This window comes from Penaeus vannamei, chromosome 13, assembly GCF_042767895.1.
Source record: "Penaeus vannamei isolate JL-2024 chromosome 13, ASM4276789v1, whole genome shotgun sequence".
Lineage (NCBI taxonomy): Eukaryota > Metazoa > Arthropoda > Malacostraca > Decapoda > Penaeidae > Penaeus > Penaeus vannamei.
Window position 1 is genome coordinate 5,062,559 of NC_091561.1, and position 10,000 is coordinate 5,072,558.

The 10,000-nt window shown below is 47.8% G+C and overlaps 1 protein-coding gene across 4 annotated transcripts in view; it reads right to left on the reverse strand.

Moving 5' to 3' along the window:
* LOC113814034 (neprilysin-1) overlaps positions 1-10,000 on the reverse strand; it is a 38,618-nt gene that overhangs the window by 22,549 nt on the left and 6,069 nt on the right. For 2 of the 4 annotated variants that reach the window (XM_070128727.1, XM_070128726.1), the window contains exons 5-9: positions 9,256-9,369; positions 7,854-8,093; positions 7,562-7,772; positions 7,024-7,132; positions 5,951-6,084 (exon numbers count right to left, since the gene is read on the reverse strand). In XM_070128727.1, the coding sequence (XP_069984828.1) occupies positions 5,951-6,084; positions 7,024-7,132; positions 7,562-7,772; positions 7,854-8,093; positions 9,256-9,369 (808 nt within the window). Of the gene's footprint in view, positions 1-5,950; positions 6,085-7,023; positions 7,133-7,561; positions 7,773-7,841; positions 8,094-9,255; positions 9,370-10,000 lie in introns of all 4 variants that reach the window. The other 2 variants (XM_070128729.1, XM_070128728.1) reach the window with 2 other exon arrangements.

Genomic DNA, 10,000 nt, shown 5'->3' on the forward strand with positions numbered 1-10,000 from the left:
CACTCCTCCCACTGACCTGTGTCCACCCCCCCCAAACATCAAGAAACACAGCAACACACTCCACTCCTCCCACTGACCTGTGTCCACCCCCCCCCCCCCAAACATCAAGAAACACAGCAACACACTCCACTCCTCCCACTGACCTGTGTCCACCCCCCCCCCCCAAACATCAAGAAACACAGCAACACACTCCACTCCTCCCACTGACCTGTGTCCACCCCCCCCCCCAAACATCAAGAAACACAGCAACACCCTCCACTCCTCCCACTCACCTGTGTCCACCCCCCCAAACATCAAGAAACACAGCAACACACTCCACTCCTCCCACTGACCTGTGTCCACCCCCCCCCCCCAAACATCAAGAAACACAGCAACACCCTCCACTCCTCCCACTCACCTGTGTCCACCCCCCCAAACATCAAGAAACACAGCAACACACTCCACTCCTCCCACTGACCTGTGTCCACCCCCCCCCCCCAAACATCAAGAAACACAGCAACACCCTCCACTCCTCCCACTGACCTGTGTCCATCCCCCCAAACATCAAGAAACACAGCAACACCCTCCACTCCTCCCACTCACCTGTGTCCACCCCCCCAAACATCAAGAAACACAGCAACACCCTCCACTCCTCCCACTGACCTGTGTCCATCCCCCCAAACATCAAGAAACACAGCAACACCCTCCACTCCTCCCACTGACCTGTGTCCATCCCCCCAAATATCAAGAAACACAACAACACCCTCCACTCCTCCCACTGGGCTGTGTCCCTCCCCCCCAACATCAAGAAAAACAGGACCACACTCCACTCCTACCACTGACCTGTGTCCACCCCCCCCCCAAACATCAAGAAACACAGCAACACACTCCACTCCTCCCACTGACCTGTGTCCATCCCCCCAAACATCAAGAAACACAGCAACACACTCCACTCCTCCCACTGACCTGTGTCCATCCCCCCAAACATCAAGAAACACAGCAACACACTCCACTCCTCCCACTGACCTGTGACCACCCCCCCCCCCCAAACATCAAGAAACACAGCAACACACTCCACTCCTCCCACTGACCTGTGTCCATCCCCCCAAACATCAAGAAACACAGCAACACCCTCCACTCCTCCCACTGACCTGTGTCCATCCCCCTAAACATCAAGAAACACAGCAACACACTCCACTCCTCCCACTGACCTGTGTCCATCCGCCCAAACATCAAAAAACAAGGCAACTCCCGCCACTCCTCCCACTGACCTGTGTCCACCCCCCCCCCAAACATCAAGAAACACAGCAACACACTCCACTCCTCCCACTGACCTGTGTCCACCCCCCCAAACATCAAGAAACACAGCAACACCCTCCACTCCTCCCACTGACCTGTGTCCATCCCCCCAAACATGAAGAAACACAGCAACACACTCCACTCCTCCCACTGACCTGTGTCCATCCCCCCAAACATCAAGAAACACAGCAACACCCTCCACTCCTCCCACTGACCTGTGTCCATCCCCCCAAACATCAAGAAAACAGCAACACACTCCACTCCTCCCACTGACCTGTGTCCATCTCCCCAAACATCAAGAAACACAGCAACACCCTCCACTCCTCCCACTGACCTGTGTCCATCCCCCCAAACATCAAGAAACACAGCAACACCCTCCACTCCTCCCACTGACCTGTGTCCATCCCCCCAAACATCAAGAAAACAGCAACACACTCCACTCCTCCCACTGACCTGTGTCCATCTCCCCAAACATCAAGAAACACAGCAACACACTCCACTCCTCCCACTCACCTGTGTCCACCCCCCCAAACATCAAGAAACACAGCAACACCCTCCACTCCTCCCACTGACCTGTGTCCACCCCCCCAAACATCAAGAAACACAGCAACACACTCCACTCCTCCCACTGACCTGTGTCCATCCCCCCAAACATCAAGAAACACAGCAACACACTCCACTCCTCCCAGTGACGTGTGTCCACCCCCTCCCCCCCAAACATCAGGAAACACAGCAACACACTCCACTCCTCCCACTGACCTGTGTCCACCCCCCCAAACATCAAGAAACACAGCAACACACTCCACTCCTCCCACTGACCTGTGTCCACCCACCCCCCCAAACATCAAGAAACACAGCAACACACTCCACTCCTCCCACTGACCTGTGTCCATCCCCCCAAACATCAAGAAACACAGCAACACACTCCACTCCTCCCACTGACCTGTGTCCACCCCCCCAAACATCAAGAAACACAGCAACACACTCCACTCCTCCCACTGACCTGTGTCCATCCCCCCAAACATCAAGAAACACAGCAACACACTCCACTCCTCCCACTGACCTGTGTCCACCCACCCAAACATCAAGAAACACAGCAACACACTCCACTCCTCCCACTGACCTGTGTCCATCCCCCCAAACATCAAGAAACACAGCAACACACTCCACTCCTCCCACTGACCTGTGTCCACCACCCCAAACATCAAGAAACACAGCAACACACTCCACCCCTCCCACTGACCTGTGTCCACCCCCTCAAACATCAAGAAACACAGCAACACCCTCCACTCCTCCCACTGACCTGTGGCCACCCCCCCAATCATCAAGAAACACAGCAACACCCTCCACTCCTCCCACTGACCTGTGTCCACCCCCCCAAACATCAAGAAACACAGCAACACACTCCACTCCTCCCACTGACCTGTGTCCACCCCCCCAAACATCAAGAAACACAGCAACACACTCCACTCCTCCCACTGACCTGTGTCCACCCCCCCAAACATCAAGAAACACAGCAACACCCTCCACTCCTCCCACTGACCTGTGTCCACCCCCCCAAACATCAAGAAACACAGCAACACCCTCCACTCCTCCCACTGACCTGTGTCCATCCCCCCAAACATCAAGAAACACAGCAACACACTCCACTCCTCCCACTGACCTGTGTCCATCCCCCCATACATCAAGAAACACAGCAACACACTCCACTCCTCCCATTGACCTGTGTCCACCCCCCCAAACATCAAGAAACACAGCAACACCCTCCACTCCTCCCACTGACCTGTGTCCACCCCCCCAAACATCAAGAAACACAGCAACACACTCCACTCCTCCCACTGACCTGTGTCCACCCCCCCAAACCTCAAGAAACACAGCAACACACTCCACTCCTCCCACTGACCTGTGTCCACCCCCCCAAACATCAAGAAACACAGCAACACACTCCACTCCTCCCACTGACCTGTGTCCACCCCCCCAAACATCAAGAAACACAGCAACACCCTCCACTCCTCCCACTGACCTGTGTCCATCCCCCCAAACATCAAGAAACACAGCAACACACTCCACTCCTCCCACTGACCTGTGTCCATCCCCCCAAACATCAAGAAACACAGCAACACCCTCCACTCCTCCCACTCACCTGTGTCCATCCCCCCAAACATCAAGAAACACAGCAACACCCTCCACTCCTCCCACTGACCTGTGTCCATCCCCCCAAACATCAAGAAACACAGCAACACCCTCCACTCCTCCCACTGACCTGTGTCCACCCCCCCCCAAACATCAAGAAACACAGCAACACACTCCACTCCTCCCACTGACCTGTGTCCATCCCCCCAAACATCAAGAAACACAGCAACACCCTCCACTCCTCCCACTGACCTGTGCCCACCCCCCTACACCTCAAGAAACACACCAACACACTCCACTCCTCCCACTGACCTGTGTCCACCCCCCAAACAACAAGAAACACAGCAAAACACACCACTCCTCCCACTGACCTGTGTCCATCCCCCTAAACATCAAGAAACACAGCAACACCCTCCACTCCTCCCACTGACGTGTGTCCACCCCCCCCAAACATCAAGAAACACAGCAACACACTCCACTCCTCCCACTGACCTGTGTCCACCCCCCAAACATCAAGAAACACAGCAACACACTCCACTCCTCCCACTGACCTGTGTCCATCCCCCCAAACATCAAGAAACACAGCAACACACTCCACTCCTCCCACTGACCTGTGTCCACCCCCACAAACATCAAGAAACACAGCAACACCCCCCACTCGTCCCACTGACCCGTGTCCATCCCCCCAAACATCAAGAAACACAGCAACACCCTCCACTCCTCCCACTGACCTGTGTCCATCCCCCTAAACATCAAGAAACACAGCAACACCCTCCACTCCTCCCACTGACCTGTGTCCATCCCCCTAAACATCAAGAAACACAGCAACACACTCCACTCCTCCCACTGACCTGTGTCCACCCCCCCAAACATCAAGAAATACAGCAACACCCTCCACTCCTCCCACTGACCTGTGTCCATCCCCCCAAACATCATGAAACACAGCAACACACTCCACTCCTCCCACTGACCTGTGTCCATCCCCCCAAACATCAAGAAACACAGCAACACCCTCCACTCCTCCCACTGACCTGTGTCCACCCCCCCCCCCCCCCAAACATCAAGAAACACAGCAACACACTCCACTCCTCCCACTGGCCTGTGTCCATCCCCCCAAACATCAAGAAACACAGCAACACACTCCACTCCTCCCACTGACCTGTATCCACCCCCCCAAACATCATGAAACACAGCAACACACTCCACTCCTCCCACTGACCTGTGTCCATCCCCCCAAACATCAAGAAACACAGCAACACCCTCCACTCCTCCCACTGACCTGTGTCCACCCCCCCCCCCCAAACATCAAGAAACACAGCAACACCCTCCACTCCTCCCACTGACCTGTATCCACCCCCCCAAACATCAAGAAACACAGCAACACACTCCACTCCTCCCACTGACCTGTGTCCACCCCCCCCCCCCTAAACATCAAGAAACACAGCAACACACTCCACTCCTCCCACTGACCTGTATCCACCCCCCCAAACATCGAGAAACACAGCAACACCCTCCACTCCTCCCACTGACCTGTGTCCATCCCCCCAAACATCAAGAAACACAGCAACACCCTCCACTCCTCCCACTCACCTGTGTCCACCCCCCCAAACATCAAGAAACACAGCAACACACTCCACTCCTCCCACTGACCTGTGTCCACCCCCCCAAACATCAAGAAACACAGCAACACACTCCACTCCTCCCACTGACCTGTGTCCATCCCCCCAAACATCAAGAAACACAGCAACACCCTCCACTCCTCCCACTCACCTGTGTCCACCCCCCCAAACATCAAGAAACACAGCAACACACTCCACTCCTCCCACTGACCTGTGTCCACCCCCCCAAACATCAAGAAACACAGCAACACACTCCACTCCTCCCACTGACCTGTGTCCATCCCCCCAAACATCAAGAAACACAGCAACACCCTCCACTCCTCCCACTGACCTGTGTCCACCCCCCCAAACATCAAGAAACACAGCAACACACTCCACTCCTCCCACTGACCTGTGTCCATCCCCCCAAACATCAAGAAACACAGCAACACCCTCCACTCCTCCCACTGACCTGTGTCCACCCCCTCAAACATCAAGAAACACAGCAACACCCTCCACTCCTCCCACTGACCTGTGTCCATCCCCCCAAACATCAAGAAACACAACAACACCCTCCACTCCTCCCACTGAGCTGTGTCCATCCCCCCAAACATCAAGAAACACAGCAACACACTCCACTCCTCCCACCCCCCACCCCCACCCACCCCCAACATCAAGAAACACAGCAACACCCTCCACTCCTCCCACTGACCTGTGTCCATCCCCCCCCAAACATCAAGAAACACAGCAACACCCTCCACTCCTCCCACTGACCTGTGTCCATCCCCCCCAAACATCAAGAAACACAGCAACACCCTCCACTCCTCCCACTGACCTGTGTCCATCCCCCCAAACATCAAGAAACACACCCCCACCCACCCCACCCCCACCTCCCCCAAACATCAAGAAACACAGCAACACACTCCACTCCTCCCACTGACCTGTGTCCATGCAAGTCTCGTAGAAGCGGTTCACCATATGCAGGGGTTCCGCAGCACCTGGCGAGACGGGGCTCTCCAAGATCAGTTTAAGACGTTTGGTCAAGATGTCACCTGCTTCGTAGAATGTGCCGGTGCTTGGGGAAGAGAGGGAAGTCAGAAACAATGTTTTGGGGGTATTTACAAAAATATAATATGACATCAACAAGTACAAACACACGCGGATAAACGTATAAAAGCGAAAAGACAGACACAAATGTGCACACACTCAAGCAAACAGACAAATATACATGCAAGCAACGAACAAACACAAGCAAACAAGACAAATATACAGACGTAAACATACAAAATACAAATGTGCCCACATTCAAGCATACAGACAAATACACAGACAAACAACGAACACACACAAGTAAACACACAAACACTAAAACAAACATACAAAACACAAACGTGCACACACACAAGCAAACAACGAACACACACCAACGCACAGACAAACATACAAACACAAGCGTACACACACACACACACGCAAAGAACACAAACACACAGACAGTCATACAAAAACAATCATACAAACACAAACGTGCACAATCTCAAGCAAACAGACAAATACACAGGCAAACAGCGAACACACACTAACACACAGAAAAACATACAAAACACAAACGCACATACTCAAGCAAAAAAAAAAAAACAAATGCACAAACAACGAACAAACACAGACAAACACATAAAACAAACATACAAACACAAGCGTACACACACACAAGCAAACGCACACTAACACACAGAAAAACATGCAAAACACAAACGTGCACACGCACAAGCAAACACAGACAAACGCACAAAAACAAGCATACAAAAACACAAACGTACACACACACAAGCAAACACACAGACAAACAAACATACAAAACACAAACGTGCACACACTCAAACAAACAGACAAATACACAAACAACGAGCACACACAAGCCAACAAACACACACACACTCGCCACACATACAAACACACACACGGCATCAAGGACGAGCAATTGTACGAGACAAAATCGTTAAAGACCACTCACGCCCCTTCTTCAGGAATCGGGTGCTTGTCCATCCAGCCCCCACACGCGAACTGGTAAAAGTTCTCGCAAGGATTCGCCGAAAGGTCAAGACTCTCCGAGATCTGCGAGGCTGGAGGTCAAGAAGAAGGTGTCAGGTCATAAGAGGTTGAGACTTGAGGAGTAGTTTATGTTTAGGTCATTTTTCCTTACTCTCAAGCGTTCGCGTTCTTATAAGGACAAAAAGATAAATAAAAATGGTTTAGGATGAACGTTTTTGAAGCCGAATGAAGAGAAATATAAAGAATGAGGAATAATGTATAATAGATGACCAAGAGGGATGTGAGAGTAATGTCAGAACCTATGCGATAACAAAAGAACATCGGATAAGGTGATCAAGGAGTAATATCAGTAGGATTAAAACCTCCTAAAGGGGATCAGCTGACCCCAAGTTAGGCGAGGGATCCTGAGAAGAAAATGGACTTGAGTGGCATTTAGTATCATGATCAGATTATGATATTTTAAGATATTTATGGTATTTTAAGAATTAGACTAGTTTTACCTGCTACTGCACACTCGGGCGTCTCACACACAACGAATTCTTTTTTGTGAGGGGACTCGAGGTGCTGCTGTAGTTCCCCTGTCGCGGGTTTCTCCATCTTTGTCGCGGTTTTCTCCACCTTTTTAGTGGGTTTCTCCACCTTTTCCTCTGGCTTATCCACCTTTTCCTCTGCCTTTTCCACCTTTTCTTCTTTCTCCACCTTTTCCTCTGGCTTCACCTTTTCCGCTGCCTTTTCCACCTTTTCTTCTGCCTTCTCCACCTTTTTCTTTGGCTTCTCAACCTTTTCTTCTGCCTTCTCCACCTTTTCCTCTGGCTTTACCACCTTTTCCTCTGGCATCTCCACCTGTTCCTCTGCCTTCTCCACCTCTTTCTCCTTTGCCTCCACCTCTTTCACTTCCTCCTCCTCTGCCTCTACCTTAGTTGCAGTATCCCTTTGTCCTCTCTTCCTCTCCGTCTCCTTCACTTCCTCCTCCTCCTCCTCCCCCGATCTCGGCTGGTCGTGCTCCCGAGGATTCTCCAAAAGGACGACCTCCTGAGAATATCAGCTGATCAGCGACCGACTTATACGACCTGCACACCACCAACTCATATTCCAGACAAAGATTTATATGCATTTACCGCCTAAAAATAAAATCATTCCAGACAAAGATTTATATGAATTTACCGCCTAAAAAAAATCATTCCAGACAAAGATTTATATGAATTTACCGCCTAAAATAAAATCATTCCAGACAGATTTAAATGAATTTATCGCCTAAAAAGACATATTCCAAACAAAAATTCATATGCATCTACAGTCAAAAAAGAAAAAGAAAAAAAAGAGAGATCATACCAACACATTCGAAACAAAGATTTATATGTATTTACCGCATAAATAAATAATAAAAAAAAAGGGGGATCATACCAACACACATTCCAGACAAAGATTTATATGCATTTGCCGTCTAAAAATAAATAAATATATAAAAAAGAGAGATCATACCAACACACATCCTAGACAAAGATTTATATGCATTTGCCGTCTAAAAATAAATAAATAAACAAAAAATAAGAAAAGAAAAGAGAGAGACCATACCAACACACATCCTAGACAAAGATTTATATGCGTTTGCCGTCTAAAAATAAATAAATAAATAAAAAAGAGAGATCATACCAACACATCCTAGACAAAGATTTATATGCATTTACCGCCTAAAAAAAAAGAAAAAAAAAAACAAAATAAGAAAAGGAAAGAGAGAGACCATACCAATACACATCCTAGACAAAGATTTATATGCGTTTGCAGTCTAAAAAAATAAAAAAATAAATAAAAAATAAATAAATAAATCAAAAAGAGAGATCATACCAACACATTCGAAACAAAGATTTATATGCATTTGCCGTCTAAAAATAAATAAATAAATAAAAAAGAAAGATCATACCAACACACATTCCAAACAAAGATATATAAGCCTTTACCGCCTCAAAAAAAAATAAATAAATAAATAAATATAAATATAAATCAATAAATATATATATAAAGATAGATAAATAAATAAAAAATATAAATAAATAAATAAATAAATAAAAAATATAAATAAATAAATAAATAAATAAAAAATATAAATAAATAAATAAATATATAAAAAATATAAATAAATAAATAAATATATATAAAAGATAAATAAATAAATAACAAGTAGAGATCATAATACCGATTTGAAGTTGGGGTCGCCTGGAGGAGGAACAAGTGACGCTCGAACTCGACCTGGAGGGTAAGGGCGACCCCCACCCTCGTAACCTTCGTCATTCTCGAGTTTTTCCTGCACCTGGAAGAGCAGATAGATAAACAGACTGATGGAGAGAGAGAGAGATGGATAGAGATAAGGAGAGACAGAATGAGAAATAAGCTGGGTTTTTCTCTCTTATTTTTTTCTGGCCTCTCCGGTTCTCTCTTTCTGTTGACCTAAGCTTTTGGTCGTCTTCTGTCTTCATGCTTGACATATATGTTTATATATATGTATATGTGTGTGTGTGTGTGTGTGTGTGTGTGTGTGTGTGTGTGTGTGTGTGTGTGTGTGTGTGTGAATCTATCTACCTATGTATCTATCTATTTATCTATCTATATAATATATTTATATATATACATATAAGTATATGTATGTATGCGTGTGTGTGTGTGTGTGTGTGTGTGTGTGTGTGTGTGTGTGTGTGTGTGTGTGTGTGTGCGCGCGCGCGCGCGTGTGTGTATCTATATATCTATATCTATCTATCTATCTATCTATCTATCTATCTATATATATATATATATATATATATATATATATATATATATATATATATATATATAAGTATATATATGCATGTGCATGTGTGTGTGTGAGTGTACGTGTGTGTGTATAAATATATTACCAGTTTTCGCGGCCGAGCTTGTACTAAAATTAATGAATATATTTCCCT